At 41.7% G+C, this 18,227-nt stretch overlaps 1 protein-coding gene across 13 annotated transcripts in view; it reads right to left on the bottom strand.

Moving 5' to 3' along the window:
* ppp6r3 (protein phosphatase 6, regulatory subunit 3) overlaps positions 1-18,227 on the bottom strand; it is a 141,783-nt gene that overhangs the window by 66,540 nt on the left and 57,016 nt on the right. For all 13 annotated transcript variants that reach the window (XM_086008022.1, XM_086008018.1, XM_086008020.1 and 10 more), the window contains 5 exons: positions 12,734-12,847; positions 10,625-10,754; positions 9,643-9,795; positions 3,060-3,218; positions 1,111-1,175 (listed from right to left, as the gene is read on the bottom strand). In XM_086008022.1, the coding sequence (XP_085864148.1) occupies positions 1,111-1,175; positions 3,060-3,218; positions 9,643-9,795; positions 10,625-10,754; positions 12,734-12,847 (621 nt within the window). The remainder of the gene's footprint in view (positions 1-1,110; positions 1,176-3,059; positions 3,219-9,642; positions 9,796-10,624; positions 10,755-12,733; positions 12,848-18,227) is intronic.

Here is an 18,227-nt window from a genome sequence, read left to right as displayed (position 1 = left end):
ATACCAGCTAGAACTTTAGGCAAGTTTATAGTTCAGTCATTTTAACTAGGACTACTAAAAATTATACTCTTCGTAACAAAATAATAGTAACAAACTTTTAAAATTCTCATCCTTGTTTTCAAATCCCTCCATAGCCTTGCCCCTCCCCATCTCTAATCTCCTCCAGCCCCACCCCCCAAAGTATCTGTGCTCCCCAAATTCTGGCCTCTTAAGCATCCCCAATTTTGATCGCTCCACCATTGGTGGCAAGAATTCCCTCCCTAAACCTCTTCACCTCTCTTTCCTCCTTTAAGACCTACGCCTTTGTCTGCCCCAATATCTCTCTACGTGGCTCGGTGTCAAATTTTGTTTTACAACACTCCTGTGAAGCACCTTGGGACATTTTACTATGTTACAGGTGCTATATAAATACAAGTTGTTGTTTGCATGGCTGCCTATTTTGATCAGTGTGTAAAACAATAGACAACTTATTCTGCATGTTCTTGAATTACCAAGAATTGGAACTGGGCAGGATAATACAGATCATGCCAAGCTATATGTATTATGTTGGCAGCTTTAAAAAGCCAAAGTTTAAATACTTATTTGGGACACACTTTTCATACTCCCAGGTGAGGGATGTCAATGCTGGGGAATGGCACATTCTGGCATCCAGCACTAGCACTGCCATAGCAGGTATAGCACAGACATGATGTACAGTAAACCTTCTACTGTATCCCAACAACATGCCTCTACCCCATCCTTGAAGTGCACCCCTTACCCACCAGTCTTTTTTCATATCAAATCACCTTAATGGCCTCTCTAAGAGTGCTAATTTGTGCCATTGACTGAACTCAACTAGGGACTGAGTCGAGATTTTCCAACTTCATTTCACATAGAATCCTTACAGCAAAAAGAAATGTCCACTTCATCAGTCGGGGTTGGATTCAAACCCAGGTCCCAAAAGGGAACAAATCACCACAACTCCCAGCACACTCACTCACACCACCCACCCCCACTAAAAATCATTTCTTCTCTTAGGTTATGTTAAAAACATTACTATTGATTTCAGCTCAATGTGCACTTGAGACTGAGTTTTCTAAACTACTTGAAACAAACCAATATATCACTTACTGTTCTTTTTCATTATTTTCCCACGCATCAAGTATTCTCTGAATTAATTGGCACTTCTGAAACAGCTGGATAATGAAAAACTGAGTTAATATATATATTCAGTGATTAAAACTAAAAATAATTTTTTTTCATGGATTTACTGACTTTTGGGACAATGGATCAGTTATGCCATTACCCCATCCACCACCTTAAACATTCACTCCCTCCACCACCAGCGCATCATGGCTGCAGTGTATACCATCTACAAGATACACTGCAGCAACTCGCCAAGGCTTCTTCGGCAGCACCTCCCAAACCCGCTACCTCTACCACCTAGAAGGACAAGGGCAGCAGGCGCATGGGAACACCACCACCTGCAAGTTCCCCTCCAAGTCACACACCATCCTGACTTGGAAACATATCGCCGTTCCTTCATCGCCGCGGAGTCAAAATCCAGGAGCTCCCTCCCTAACAGCACTGTGGGAGTACCTTCACCACACGGACTGCAGCGGTCCAAGAAGGCAGCTCACCACCACCTTCTCAAGGGCAATTAGGGAGGGCAATAAATGCTGGCCTTGCCAGCAATGTCCACATCCCAGGAATGAACGAATAAAATTTTTTAGACTCTGCTGTTGAGTCAACAAATACTCTGAATAGAAAGTGGAAGGCTTGTTGAAAATAGCTTATAAGCATACAACTAAGTGAAAAATCAAAAATAGACTATTTTTCAACTGCAAAAGTTTTATAATAAAAAAAAACAAAAAAAAAAACTGGCATTTGTAAGTTCACAAAAAACTTAAGATCCCATTTTTCAAACAGTCTAAAACACATCTTTACTGCTAAAATGGCAGATTCTGCCATCAACTTAAGGCACTTCTCCAAGCTTCCTATTCTAAAAGGCAATTTCTGGTTTATAATTCAGAATCCCATGGAACATACTGTCCATAAATGGACACAAATAATCTAAAATGTCCCAAAGGATAAAATCCCCTTCCCCCACCCCCCCAAAAAAACTAGATTTATTCAAAAGGCAGAGCCATAATTCAGACAATTCTACAAACTGGTAGCAAAGAAAATCAGACTTTTAAATACACTAGAAAATTCCCCACATCATTGCTTGTAGGATGAGCAGCAAAGATCCAGGAGCAACAGGGAAAGGTCAGGGCAACAGGGCAGAGACTGAGCAGCAGGACACTCAGAGTGGGCAAGAGTGCAGGGAACAACTGGCACACAAGTGTAGTGGTCCATCACAGAACAGGAGGCCCGAGTATCAAATAGTAGGGAAGTAAAGGGTAGGAGCAGCAGACAGTCCTGTTACACAGAATATATGGTGGTGATGGGGTCAGCAACATACTGGCAGGTATTATGCAAGTAAATTATGACTTAACTCTATTGGTGGGCTTTAAACAGGAAAATTGCATGACAGCTGAAAGGGAGCTGAAATTTTCTTTGTAGCACATGATTTCTATGAAACAACCACCAATAAAATATTAACCCAGGAGCCTCACTGGCCAGCACAGACACATGGGTCGAATGGCCTCCTTCTGTGCCATAAATGTCTATGATTCTATGATTTCTGACACTGACCAAATTAGAAAGGGGGACTGCATTTTATTCCTGGATTGGTATCCAATTGCTTGTTTCACAATGGAAATAGTAAACCAGTCAGAAAGCTTCTGCATTAAACTTCAGTCAGGTTATTTTTTTCCCACAGCAGAAACAATGAGCCGATCAGAAAGCACAAATATCCTACAATGAACCATCAGAAAGCTCGCTCAAGATACCTCAAACACCACACACACAATGTTTAAGTACAACAGTAACAAGTGTTTTTTTACTCTAATCAAGATTGAGTGGGGAGAAACATACTAGCAGGACTGACAGCTCACCTGACCAACATTCATTTTCACCAGTCAAATGATCCAATGTTAACTTATTGCAATGCCTAAAAACAAGGAAAAGGCTCTTACGTGTTTTATTAATATATTTTCTCTGGCAGTATCGGGATTATCCTCTATGTTGTTCTCTGTGCTGGTATCATGGGGTGGAGGGCTTCCTAAGATTGTTGCAATGCAAATTTCTACTTGTACATGAAGGAAATTATTCCATACGTATCTGAAGTACATATCCTTTTTTTAAAAATAAAAGCATCAATTAAATTTCTGGTTTTAGTGCACAACAAAAATTCATTTTAATGAAGTATCAGCTTGACGTTCTTAAAATATTCCAGCAAAATAATTATACATTGATAGATAGTTGTACTGATAATTGTTTACACAAGCAAATCATACAGCACAGCAGGTCGTCACTTGGCCCATCATGACTGTGCCGGCTTTGAAAGAGCTATCCGATTATTCTCACTCCCCTGCTCTTCCCCATAGCCCTGCAAATTTTTCCTTTGCAAGTGCAAATCCAATTCCACTTGAAATTACTATTTAATCTGTTTCCACCATCCTTTCAGGCAGTGCATTCCAGATCATAATAACCGGCTGTGTAAAAAAAAATTCTCATCTCTCCCTCTCTTCCCCCCTCACCCACGACCCCCACCCACCCCCCCCCCAATCCCCTGGTTTTTTTTAAACCAATTAAATTGAATGATGAAATTAGTAATCAGATAAGTGCATTTAAAATAAAAAAGGGGATATATTAAAATAAATTAATCAAACTCAAGGAAGATAAAACTCCATGTCCGGATGATTTGCATCCACGCACTTTAAAAGAATCTAGGGAAGAGATAGCAGAGGCATTACTACAAATTTAATAATTCGTCAGAAAAAGGTGTAGTGCCAGAGGACTGGGGGATAGCTAATGTAATACCGATATTTAAGAAGGGGGATATAGAACATGTCCAGGGAATTATAGAGCAGTCAGCTTAACATCGGTGGTAGGAAAAATAATGGAATCCCTACTAAAGGAGAAAATAGAAGAACATCTAGAAACGAATATAATAACGAATAATTAACATGGATTTCAAAAGGGAAAGTCTTGCCTGACCAACCTTATTGAATTTTTTGAAGAGGTAACAGATAGAGTAGGCAATAGCAATGCAGTAGATGTGACCTGGACTCTGTGTATCACGAGGTAGTCACACCAATTAGATTAATTAATGCAGATGTAGTCCGTGGCCAGGGTCAGGATGGTGTGACTAGAAGTGAGGCAGGTACGGGGATCCAGGAGGTAGTGTTGGAGGAACCGCAGCCCTTGCACTTGTCCAACAGGTTCGAGGCTCTTACTCCCTGTGGGGACAGGAGCAGGGACTGCAGGGAGGATGAGCAACCTGGCCACAGCACCGTGGAGCAGGGGGCCATTCAAGTGGGGGGGAGTTAAAAGAAATGTTGTAGTGGTAGGGGATAGTATCGTTAGGGGGATAGATAGAGTTCTTTGCAGCCGAGAGCGAGAGTCCCGAAGGCTGTGTTGCCTACCCGGTGCCAGGGTTAAGGACATCTCCTCTGGGCTGGAGAGAAACTTGGAGGGGGAGGATCCAGTTGTTGTGGTCCATGTTAGTACCAACGACATAGATAGGACAAGGAAGGAGGTTCTGCTGAGGGAGTTTGAGCAGCTAGGGGCCAAATTAAAAAGCAGAACCACAAGGGTAATAATCTCCGGATTATTACCTGAGCCACAAGCGAATTTGGCTAGGACAAATAAAATTAGAGAGTTAAATGCGTGGCTCAAAAACTGGTGTGGGAGAAATGGGTTTTGCTTCCTGGGACACTGGCACCAGTACTGGGGCAGGAGGGAGCTGTTCCGTCGGGACAGGCTTCACTTGGCCAGTGCTGGGACTAGAGTCCTGGCGGATCATATAACTAGGGCTGTAGAGAGGGCTTTAAACTAACTAGTGGGGGGGGGGAGGTTCCTAGAGAGCAAATAATAAAAATGACAACAGAGAAGGTCATAGACTTAGGTAGCAGTGTGGAAATTAAAAACCAGAGCGTGTCAGGAAGGGGCAGAAGGTATGGAGTAAAAGGTAAAGTAATAAAAAGGGCAAAAGCAGGAACTAAGTGTCACAAAACATCTTTGAAAGTTCTCTATCTGAATGCACGTAGCATTCGTAACAAAATAGACGAGTTAATGGCACAAATAACTACATATGGGTATGATCTTGTGGCCATTACAGAAACATGGCTGCAGGGTGACAATGCCTGGGAATTAAACATACCAGGTTATTTAACGATCAGGAAGGAAGGGGAGGTGGGGTGGCTATGTTAATAAAGGAAGGAATCACTAATACAGAGAAATGATACTGGGTCAAAAGATCTGGATAATGAAACAGTTTGGGTGGAGGTAAGGAATAATAAGGGGAAAAAAACACTAGTGGGCGTAGTCTATAGGCCTCCGAACAGTGGCAACTCTGTTGGACGGAGTATCAATCAGGAAATAGTTGAGGCTTGTAATAAGGGAACATCTATAATTATGGGGGATTTTAACTATCATATTAATTGGACAAATCAAATTGGGCAGGGCTGCCTTGAGGATGAGTTCATTGAGTGTATTAGGGATGGGTTTCTTGAGCAGTATGTAACTGAACCGACCAGGGGGCAAGCAACCTTAGATCTGGTCCTGTGTAACGAGACGGGATTAATTAACAATGTCCTAGTAAAGGGTCCCCTTGGAATGAGTGACCATAACATGGTTGAATTCCATATTCAATTAGAGGGTGAGAAGGTTGGATCTCAAACAAGCGTGCTAAGCTTGAGTAAAGGAGACTATGAAGGTATGAGAGCGGAATTGAGTAGAGTGGATTGGGAAAATAGATTAAAGGGTAAGACGATACATGATCAGTGGTGTACATTTAAGGAGTTATTTTACAACTTCCAAAAAAAATATATTCCACTGAGAAGGGTGTAAAAGAAGACAGCCATCCGTGGCTAAGTAAAGAAATTAAAGATAGCATTCGACTAAAAACAAGGGCATATAAGGTAGCCAAATCTAGTGGGAGGATAGAGGATTTGGAAAACTTTAAAAGACAGCAAAAAATAACAAAAAGATTGATTAAGAAAGGGAAGATAGATTATGAAAGTAAATTAGCAAAAAATATAAAAACAGATAGTAAGAGTTTTTATAGTTATATAAAAAGAAAAAGGGTGGCTAAAGTAAATGTTGGTCCCTTAGAGGATGAGACCGGGAAATTAATGGTGGGACATATGGAGATGGCAAAAACACTGAATGAATATTTTACATCAGTCTTTACAGTAGAAGACACTAAGAATATCCCAACACTGGACAAACAGGGGGCTAAAGGGGGGGGGGGGGGTGGAGGAGCTAAACACGATCAAAATCACTAAGGAAGTGGTACTTGGTAAAATAATGGGACTCAAGGCGGATAAATCACCTGGACCTGATGGCTTACATCCTAGGGTCTTGAGGGAAGTGGCGGTAGGGATTGTGGATGCATTGGTAATAATTTTCCAAAACTCCCTGGACTCGGCAAATGTCCCGGCAGACTGGAAAATTGCAAATGTAACACCCTTATTTAAAAAGGGCAGTAGACAGAAGGCTGGAAACTATAGACCGGTTAGCCTAACATCTGTGGTAGGTAAAATTTTATTAAGGAGACAGTAACAGGACATTTGGATAATCATAATTTAATAGGACAAAGTCAGCATGGTTTTATGAAGGGGAAGTCATGTTTGACAAATTTGCTGGAGTTCTTTGAGGAAGTAACATATAGGGTGGATAAAGGGGAACCAGTGGACGTAGTGTATTTAGACTTCCAAAAGGCATTTGACAAGGTGCCACACAAAAGATTATTGCTTAAGATAAAAAAATCACGGGATTGGGGGTAATATTCTGGCATGGATAGAGGATTGGCTATCTAACAGAAGGCAGAGAGTTGGGATAAATGGTTCATTCTCAGACTGGCAATCAGTAACTAGTGGTGTTCCGCAGGGGTCAGTGCTGGGTCCCCAACTCTTTACAATCTATATTAATGATTTGGAGGAGGGGACCGAGTGTAACATATCAAAGTTTGCAGATGATACTAAGATGGGAGGGAAAGTAGTGAGTGAGGAGGACATAAAAAACCTGCAAGGGGACATAGACAGGCTAAGTAAGTGGGCAGAGATTTGGCAGATGGAATACAATACTGGAAAGTGTGAGGTTATGCACTTTGGCAGGAAAAATCGTAGAGCAAGTTATTATCTTAATGGCAAGAAACTGGAAAGTACTGAAGTACAAAGGGATCTGGGGGTCCTGGTGCACGGAACTCAAAAGGTTAGTATGCAGGTGCAGCAAGTGATTAAGAAGGCCAATGGAATGTTGGCTTTCATTGCTAGGGGGATAGAATATAAAAATAGGGAGGGATTGCTTCAGTTGTACAAGGTATTGGTGAGACCGCACCTGGAATACTGCGTACAGTTTTGGTGTCCATACTTAAGAAAGGACATACTTGCTCTCGAGTCAGTACAAAGAAGGTTCACTCGGTTAATCCCGGGGATGAGGGGATGGACATATGAGGAGAGGTTGAGTAGATTGGGACTCTACTCATTGGAGTTCAGAAGAATGAAAGGCGATCTTATTGAAACATATAAGATTGTGAAGGGGTTGGATCGGGTGGAAGCGGGGGAAGATGTTCCCGATGATGGGTGAAACTAGAACTAGGGGGCGTAGTCTTAGAATAAGGGGCTGCTTTTTCAAAACTGAGATGAGGAGGAACTACTTCACTCAGAGGGTGGTAGGTCCATGGAATATGCTGCCCCAAAAAGCTGTAGAAGCTACATCATTACATAAATTTAAAACAGAAATAGACAGTTTCCTAGAAGTAAAGGGAATTAAAGGTTACGGGGAGCGGGCAGGAATTTGGACACGAGTCTAGGTTCGGATCGGTCATGGCCCTGTGGGTAGCGGAGCGGGCCCAGGGGCCGTGTAGCCTGATCCTGCTCCTATTGCGTGTGTCTAATTCTGTTAGATTCAGGAGATGGTTCTGTGATAGTGGATTGGCGGTTAGGATCAGATCAGCCATGATCTTATTGAATGGCGGAGCAGGCTCGAGGGGCCAATTGGCCTACTCCTGCTCCTATTTCTTATGTTCTTATGTTCTTATTTATCTGGATTTTCAAAAGGCCTTCGATAAGGTATTCCGTAATAGACGATGAACAAGGTCAGAGAATGCGGAGTCAGGGGACAAGTAGCAGAATGGATTGCTGGCTGGCTTCAGGACAGAAAGCTGAGAGTAGGAGTAAAGGGTAGCTATTCATAGTGGCAGAAGGTGGGTAGTGATGTTCCACAAGGATCAGTGCTGGGACCACTGCTGTTCACAACTTACATTAACAATTTAGACTTTGGAATCAAAAACACAATTTCTAAATTTGCAGAATACACCAAAAAAAATTTTTTGGGGGTGGGGGAAGGGTATTAGTCAATACTGAGGACTGCAACAAGTTACAGGAAGATATTAATAAACTTGCAGAATGGGCATATAATTAGCAAATGAAGTTCAACACAAATAAATGTGAGGTGTTACATTTTGGTAGGAAGAATAGGGAGGTCACTTATTACTTGGAGGGTGCGAATCTAGGTGGGGTAGAGGAACAAAGGGATCTCGGAGTACAAATACACAAATCACTAAAAGTTGCGACGTAGGTTAGCAAGGCCATAAAAAAAGCAAACCAAGCATTAGGGTTTATTTCTAGAGGGATAGAATTGAGAAGTAGGCAAGTTATGCTAAACCTTGGTTAGACCACACCTACGAGTACTGCATACAGTTCTGGTTGCCATATTATAAAAAGGATATAGAGGCACTGGAGAGGGTGCAGAGAAGATTTACAAGGATGACATCAGAAATGCAAGGGTATACATATCAGGAAAGGATGAACAGGCTGGGTCTCTTTTCTCTTGAAAAAAGGCTGAAGAGTGACCTAATAGAGGTCTTTAAAATTATGAAAGATTTTGATAGAGTGGATACAGGGAGAATGTTTCCACTTGTGGGGACGAGCAGAACTAGAGGCCATCAATATAAGATAGTCACCAAGAAATCCAATAGGGAATTCAGAAGAAACTTCTTTACCCAAAGAGTGGTGAGAATGTGGAACTCACTGCCACAGGGAGTGGTTGAAGTGAATAGTATAGGTGCATTTAAGGGGAGGCTAGCCAAGCAGATGAGGGAAAAAGGAATAGAGGGTTATACCTATAGATTTAGATGAAGAAAGACGGGAGGAGGCTCATGTGGAGCATAAACACTGGCATGGACTGGTTGGGCCGAATGGCCTGTTTCTGTATATCCTATGTAATCTTCAATCTGTGTCCTTTGGTTAACGACCCTCCTGCCAGTGGAAACAGTTTCTCCCAGCTTCTCTAGTCTCTCCACTAGAAGTCTCTCATCCCTGGTACAATTCTAGTACATCTCTTCTGTACATTTTCCAAGGCCTTGACATCCTTACTCTCCTCTGCACCCTATCCAAATGTGGTTTTCTAACTCCTGTCAGACTTAAGGTTACCTCCATAGATTGCTACAAAAAATACATTGTTTACAATATAATCTGTTCCCATTGTTCAAATTATTAAACAAGTCTCCATAAATTGAACATAAAACAGAAGCACTGGTTAGATCCTCACCAATAACACATCCATAGTGTTAAGTTCTACAAACTCTGCATTAATGCTGTGTGTGTTTGTTTGCAGAAGGCTGGCTACAAGTCTGACCACATTCAGACGCGTATTCCCCACTGGTGTGTCTAATACTCCCCAGGTAGTTTTCATTGCACTTTTCTACAAATAAAAGGAACAATGCGTTAAGACCAGACCATACAGATCATCAAATAAAATCAAAATGATCAGATTTTTATGCAAAGTTCTTTAATGAAATGCAACCGAACACTTAAAAAGTAGCTTGCTGTCTTTACATGCATTTAAGATTTTTCACCTTTCTCTAAATCTTCCAGATATGGCCAGTCCATTGGCTGTATAGATATCAATTCATTACTTCTAAAATTGGGTGCATAGTTTTGTGGTAAACACTTGATAGTGGTGTAATTCTGGTTGATGGTAACATTTTATTAATATAAAACCGAAGAGATTCTATTTCTCTCTTTCCTTCCATCCAATTTTAAGATTGTGCAAATTAAGTTTATTCAAAATATAGCCCTCTAGAACAGAGGCTAAACATCCAAAATTAAAAGCTTATTTTCATATTTGAGCTGTTCCTATACTTTTTTTTTTTTTAAATAGTTTTTGTGCTCTGCAAGACCGTATCTGACCTTTGCTCAGTGTTGCTGACCTTTAATTCTTACAATTAAGCACAAGTTTAGGCATGTATAATAACTGTTTCCCTGGCACTAGTCAGATCTTTGCTACACTAAATCTGCGTGCTAGTTCAACATTATAGTAACTGACTCCTTTCCCAAGTTGTTAACAGTGGCAGGTGGAAGCCAAATTACCAGGAAAACACAACAGTTTGAGTTCTTACATAACAGGGAACAAAAGCTTTTAAATTAGTTTGGTCACATTAGTGAAAAAGCCAGGTTTTAAGGGTAGAGATTATATACCTTAAATAAATTAACATTTATCAAACTACTGAAAGCTATTAAATCCATTTTACCTTAGGAGGCTCAAGTAGTATCTGATGGAAGTCTTTAAGTCTTTGTCTAATGGCTTGTAATGTGCTATTACTCACAGAAAAGGCTGCATGGTTCATACCAGTTGGACAGATCTCTAGCTGACCTTCAAAACTTGAAAAACAAGTGAAAATAGGTTTTGCATTATTGTTGTGCACATACGATGGGAAAAGACCACCCGATCCATCAAGCCTACCCAAACTGGAGCAAATATGGAGCAGCAGATTCACCTACAGCCCATCTCTTCAGTTATTTCCTGGGAAGGGTGAAAAAAAACCTGTGGCCAATTTAAGAAAATACTCTTGGGAATTCCTCCCCAATCCCCTATCAAGCAAGCGCCAGGAGACTACAGTAATTCAGAAGTCTGCCCATCATCCCACAACATACATTTTAGAACCTGAATGTCTCCCTCTCAGGAACTCATCTAGTTCCCTTTTGAAAGACTGCAGGGAGTCCATAGTCACTCCATGTTTCGAGAATCTGTTCTAGTAGGTAATAGCACTCTGTGAAAAGATATCCTGGCAACTAACCCAACTCTTTGCTTACGCAATTTATAATTATGACGCATTGTTCTCCCTATCCATTTTAAATAAGGAATCCTACTGGACAGAATATATTCCCTTCATTTTAAAAACCTCAATCATAACTCCTCTCAAGTCTATCTTTCTCTAATGAAAACAGCTCAACCCTGGAACCAATCTTGATACAAGAGCCTTCAAACTGGGTATCATTTTAATTGCCCTCCTCTGGAGCTTCTCCGGGGCCTCAATATCCCCCATTCTTCTTCTCAGGCAGTCCCTCGAAACCGAGGATGACTTGCTTCCACACTAAAAATGAGCTCTCATGTGACTGATGAGTCCAATGCGGGACCTACAGTCTCAGTCATAGGTGGGGCAGACGGTGGCTGAAGGGGCGGGGTGCTTGGGTTGACATGCGCTCCTTCCGCTGTTTGCACTTGGCTTCCGCTTGCTCCCGGCGAAGAGACTCGAGGTGATCAAAATCAGATACAATACTCCAAATGCAGCCATACCATGGCTTGTTACAGCTCAAATACACAATTCTTAGTTTTATATTGCACTGTCAATACACAATCTAACCTCCCAGTACCCAAAACCCTAATTACTTTCCCAATTCTTCGTCACACTGCTTGTGGGCCTGCAATGATTTATTCACTATGCCCGTGCATCCCCCTCTTGCTCCATAACCTTTAACAGATATCCCTGCATTATATATACACGTGCCTGGACTTTACTTCTGCATTGTATACACATGCTAGGAGTTTTTCCTAAACCCAAATGCATCACGCTGCATTGATCCTGAGAATTGCGCCTTTGTACAGCACAATTAAAGTGTAATTATGACATTTGACATTAAGTGTTATAAAGAAAGACTTGCATTTATATAGCGCTTTTCACGACCACTGGACATCTCAAAGCACTTTTGAAATGTAATCGTTGCTGTAATGTACAAAACTCGGCAGCCAATTTGCGCTCAGCAAGTTCCCACAAACAGCAATGAGTTAATGACCAGATAATCTGTTTAGTGATGTTGCTTGAGGGATAAATATTGGCCAGGACACCGGGGATAACTCCCCTGCTCTTCTTCGAAATAGTGGCACAGGATCTTTTACATCCACCTGAGTGGGTTTAATGTCTCATCCGAAAGACGGCACCTCCAACAGTGCAGCACTCACTCAGTACTGCACTGGAGTGTCAGCCTAGATTTTTGTGGTCAAGTCTCTGGAGTGGGACTTGAACCCACAGCCTTCTGACTCAGAGGCGAGGGTGCTACCAACTGAGCCACAGCTGACACAGCCTGTATAGTCAGAGACACCTGTCCCCTGTATACACATTGGGGGGTTGAATTTGCACTAGAGTTCTCTAGATCACCCAATGTAACCTGTATATTCCACACTCTCCATCTCATCTCTGCATCTCTAGTCACATTTCTGTATCTGCACATCTTTATATCTCTGTACCTCCACATCTGTCTCTCTCTACACTTTCTTTATCTCTTCCTGCAACTTTAATCTTTGCATCCTTTCTAATTAATATTAGAGCTCTGAATTATATGCAGAAATAACTTTGACTTACGCTGGTCTTCGAGTCTCCAGTAATGTTAACAATATTTGGATACAATTCACAATTGCCGATTCAGTCTTCTCCTTATCGAGGACATTTGTAAGCAAGTATTCTAAAGTTTCTTGCCTGGAAAAAATGGGTACTTTTAAAAGGTTAAACAAGCTTCTACTTTAACCACTACTATAAGTATCAACTTAAGCTGAGCCCATAGAAATCCTACAATTAAACCCACTGTGGAGATTTAAGCAACCAATTTGACCACTGAATTCTTCCGGGGTGGCTATAATTCAAGCTTCTTTGCAAGGTTGAATCCATCTTCCTTGGTCATCTAACGATCTTGCATAGAACAAATTACTCCTTTCAGATAACGGAATTAAAATCCTAGCTGGCATTCAACTGAGGTTCTAGCTAGTGATACGGGGGTACATGAATATCTTACAAAATCCAGTAAGTGATACTAATTTATTCTGCACAACCACTTCTGCTCAGTCAGAACTGTAATATTATTTTGTTGATATAAATGGATGAGTGCTTTTTTAAACTTGTGCTCCCGTATGTATATTTTAGTACCTGTACTCCTCATGCTTTATTCTTTAGTTACTACCATCTCAAGAGCCCAATATAATTTTGCTCCCAAAAGCGAGAGATCCATTATATCCTGTGAAGCAAATTAGTAGGTTGTGGATGGGTTAGTGGTATTTTTGGATTTGAATTCATAATTATGTGCATATATGGAAAGGACAAGCCAATGATCTTGATTATATATTCATTTAATTATGTAGTTGATTTTATTTCCCACCTTTTCAAGTTACATATATAGATGAAGATGGGAGGGAAGACGTTCCAGGATAGTTAGGTAGAAGGTAGGTTGCAAGTATTGCAAATAGCTCTACTGGGAGTCTGAAGGGCGGTGAGCTTGGGTGGTGTTGGGAGGACGATGCTGGGATCTGGAAGCACATGGAGGAGGGCTGGGTTGTGCAGAATTGGAGAAGTGAATGGGGAATACAAAGATTTCAGAGGGTGGCAAGTAAAGGGAGGGGGTTGTGGCAGTGATGGGAGAGCGCTGCAGGGGCAGATTGTTGGGTAGCAATAGGAAGAGTGCAAGTTGGACCTGGGCATGTGGGAGGACTGGGAAGAAGGTACCAGGGTGGGACTACCAAGAGTGGAGAGTGCTATGTGCTTAGTAGTTTGGGAAGTGATTAGGAAGGTAGTCTTGGTGTGTAGAAGGATTGGGATGGCAGTGATAGCAAGCTGCATTAGGGTTCTGAGATATGGGAGTTGTGCATCAGGTTGTGGCAGTGGTTAGATGAAAGAAGAGAGATGCGGCAGTGCTTGTTTTGGGGAAGGGGGTAAGGAGCTAGGGGTTGAGGTCCTGATTTTTGAGAGTACTAGGAGAACCGAGATACAGGGCCAGAAGCAGGAGGGAGCAATGAGGGTGGGTGTGAGGGCACAAACCTAAAAACTTTGGGCAGGAGCAGCAAAATGCAGTACAAGGAAAAAGATGGTGGAAAGCTATACCACGCAGATGGAGGCTCTGAGAAGCAGGAGAGAGAAAGGAAATGCACAGGATTTTGGGACAGTGAGCTGGAAAATACCATTATTTAGATGGAAAACCGAACTTGTAAAAGTGTTGTTTGTTATTCAAGTAATAGTGTTTTCCCCAGCCAGAATGGGTAATTCCGCTTCTGTGGAAAGAGAATCACGGTTCCAGTAAAGAAAAATGACCAGGAACTGGCTTAAAATTGGTTAAGTTTTTTTTAAAAGGCAGAAAAGGTTGTTAAAGCACTAAAATTACTCCCTGCACTTTTCTTTTTATATCTTGTTTTCTAAGTGCAATACTCCCTGTATACTATAAGTTTAATTCAGATGCGACAGGCAGGCATGGCAGAAGAAAGCAATTTCGGACAACGAAACCGGAAGCGTATGCTGTACATTAAACTTTTAATACAGTAACAACTATATTAAAAATCTTGTGTGCAGGCTCTTCCTGTCTGTGCCACTTGACTTCTCACGGACATGTTTTTAATCACACTTTGTCGCAATTTTTTGCCCTAAATTCCTATGTCAACATTTACAATGGAAACTGCCGACATTGTCACGATTATTGTAAAATCGGGTAGTTATGAAGGAAGTTTGAGCTGTTTCTCCCAACTCGAATGCCATTTTTTTTTTTTAACCATTAAGATCTAACTTTTTCTTTTAATTTGTTTAAATTTACAGGCCATCTCGCTCTCCCTTCTCAAATTCTTTTCTCATGCACTCGGACTGCCATTGCTCCTGCTAGCAGTCCATTGTCATCTACCTCCAATCAAAATTTGTTGAACTACCTGCTTTTTGGTTAGGAAATTGCCCTGCAGATCGGCCTGTTCGCCACTTTCTCTGCTCCTCGCCTTGGACTGTTGGCTACTGACTCCTTCTCGGCTGCCACTCAGCACTTCCATAGAACTCTGTCCTGTGCCCACAATGAAAATCACTTTGGAGATAAACTTCCTTTTTCCTTACTTTCTCTGCCTGCCTTTAAATCTTCTGAATAAGTTCCCCATCAATCAGCCTATTCCCAGCCCACGCTGCTTTCCAGCTCTGCCAGATGACTGCTAGGCTGTTCACAGCCAATACTGTTCCTCACCTCCTACGTATCGTATTAACGGTATACATAGAGTTGCTGGAGCTGAATTTAAACTCAGATGCAGTAGTAGGGCAGGAAACCGTGCCGTAATATGGCATTTATATGGCAGCAATGATCAGAATGATCCTTAAAAAAATCTTCAAATCAGCCAAATATGTAGTATGTTCAAAATCAAAGCACTTATCAACATATTTTGAATAATCATTTAAAAAAAGTTAACAAGAGTTACAACTACATTGCCAAATGTTTAATATAATTTCTGACGTGGGAAAATATTACAAAAAAATCTTTTAGTTAACCATCAATTATTACCAAATTAATGTCACTGGGATCCACAGAAACAAAGTCTTCATATAAAACCATTTATATCTACTCTGTACCCAAACTGATTTTATTTCGACATTTTAAGGTAAGGGTAGGATGCAATTCATTCAACTATTCTGGCAGTTGTGCATTGTGTCCAACAGGTTCTGCAACTCATTAATTTATATATTAGACAAATTTAAAAACAAAGCTCAGGAACGAGTTTGCTTTTCTGATCGCAAAAATAGTGCGTCTATTGTGGGGTACTCTTCCAAAACGTCTTGGGCATTATGGAATAAAGTCCATACATTTATAACCAATGACAGTTGGAAGAAGTAAAATCCTTCCCTTTCCCCCCTCCCCCACCAAATTCTGCTCTGGCCGGGGTTACCGTACTAGGGTCACTGGTTGCAGCTTCCTCTGGTTTCTAACCCCCATCCAGTGTCCCTTATTTTTCTCTTCCCCACCCCCCCCACATCCAGAGGCCTCCATTCCTCTTGCCTCTTACCACTCTCGTCTTCTCCCCTACCCTCTAATCCTTCACTAACTTCCATTTCCCTTTCAACTTCTAACAGTGCTTTATCGTCTTCCCTGCCTCCGTGCAGCCTCTACCTTCCCCCACCTGTAACCCCATTCTACCTTCAAACTCTGGTCCACAGCAGTGCCACCACTACAGGAGGGTATAATTACAGTTGACAAAAGGCAGCTTTCATTATAAACACATACATGGAAATTTACAATGGAAATAAAAACTACATAATGTACAACTCCAAAATAGTAACTGAATTATGTCTGCAGATTCTATCATTGTTCGCCCTCTAACCCTGCTTCACTTGAAGACTATACATGGTCTTAGCTCCTGTGCAAAGCCATGAGAGATCGACCAGTGTGCACACTTTTTACTTTTATACAATAAAAATGTACATTTATATAGTGCCTATATTATAAAAATGTCCCAAGGTGATTCACAGAAGCATAAATCAGACAAAAATTGACAAGTCAATGAAGGCAATATTAGGAGAGGAGATTAAAAGCTGTCAAAGTAGCAGATTTTAAGGAGGGACCTACAGGAGAGAGAGGTGGAGAAGTTAAGAAGGGAATTCCAGAGCTTAGGGCCTAGATGGGGAAGATAGAATGGCACAGCCGTTAATGGTGGGGTGAAAGGAGCTGGAGATGTACAAGAGGCAGAGTTGGAGGAACGCAGAGTTCTCTAAAGGGTTTTAGGGCAGAAGGAGGTTACAGAAATAAGTTGGGGCAGGGCCTGGAAAGGATCTGAACAAGAGGATGAGAATTTTGAATTGAAAGTGTTGGGGGACGCAGAACCAATGTAGATCTGTGAGTATAGGGGTGATGAGTTAGCGGGACATAGTGTGGGTTAGGATAGGGGACCCAGAATTTTGAATAAGCTGAAGTTTATGGAGGGTGAAGGAGCCAGGAGAGCATTGGAAAAGTCGAATCTGGAGGTAACAAAGGCATGAATGTGGGTTTCGGCAGCAGATGGATCATGTTATGGAGGTGGAAGTAGGCGGTCTGTATGATGGGAGAAGATATAGGGTCAGAAGCTCAGCTTGGGGTCGAATAGTACACCGAAAGTTGCTAATGGTCAGGTTCAACCTGAGAGTGGCTAGGGAGAAGAATGAAATTGGTGACAAGGGTACAGAGTTTGTGATGGGGCTAAAGTCAATAGATTTGATCCTTCAAATCTTTAACTGGAGGAACTTGTGGCTCATCCAGGATTGGATGTCGAAAAAGCAGTCTGGCAATACAGAGGCAGTGGAGGTGTCGAGAGGTGGAGAGCTAGACGTCTTCAGCACTCATGTGGAACCTGATGCCATGTCTTCAGATGGTGCTGCCGAGGGGCAGTATTTAGATGAGGTAGAGAAGGAGGCCAGGGGTAGACCCTTGAGGAACTAAAGGGGACGAGAAGATGCTTTGGATAGGTAGGAGTGGAACCAGGCGAGGGCAGTCCACTCAGCTAAACAATGGAGGAGAGGTGTTGGAGGATGATCGTGCCGAAGGCTGCAGAGAAGTCAAGAAAGGCGAGGAGTGATAATGCACCAAGGATAGTCACAGAGGATGTAATTTGTAAATTTGATTAAGGCTGTTTCAGTGCTGCAACAGGGGTTGAAACCCAATTGGAGTGTCAAAAATGAAGTTGCAAGAAAGAATAGCATAGATTTGGGAGGTAATAAGTTCAAAGACTTTGTACAGGAAAGGGAGGTTGGAGATAGATCAAATAGGGACTAGTGCCAGGTAGGGCAATAAATGCTGGCCTTGCCAGCGACGCCCACATTCCATTTTGAGCAACAGGGGAGTTTTATGGATTAACAATTGAGGCTATTGTGATGTCACAAAGGAATAGTCATGAATCTTAGTATACACAATGGATTTTGGCATTTAAGAAGCGAACATAAAGGCAATGTTGTGTGGGAGTACTTCCTATTCAAAATACATTTCCCTCCTGTACCCCCCCCCCCTCAAAAATTATACTCCTTATATACCTTATTGTTGAAAATATCTCTGCCTTCTGACAATACAAAAATCAAAACACTAACTCCAGTTTCACTCCGGAAATAT

Source organism: Somniosus microcephalus, chromosome 15 (assembly GCF_052327205.1).
Source record: "Somniosus microcephalus isolate GS21.2 chromosome 15, FLI_Smic_1.0, whole genome shotgun sequence".
Taxonomy (NCBI): domain Eukaryota; kingdom Metazoa; phylum Chordata; class Chondrichthyes; order Squaliformes; family Somniosidae; genus Somniosus; species Somniosus microcephalus.
Note: the sequence above shows the minus strand (reverse complement) of the source record. Positions and strands in the feature narration are given on the sequence as shown.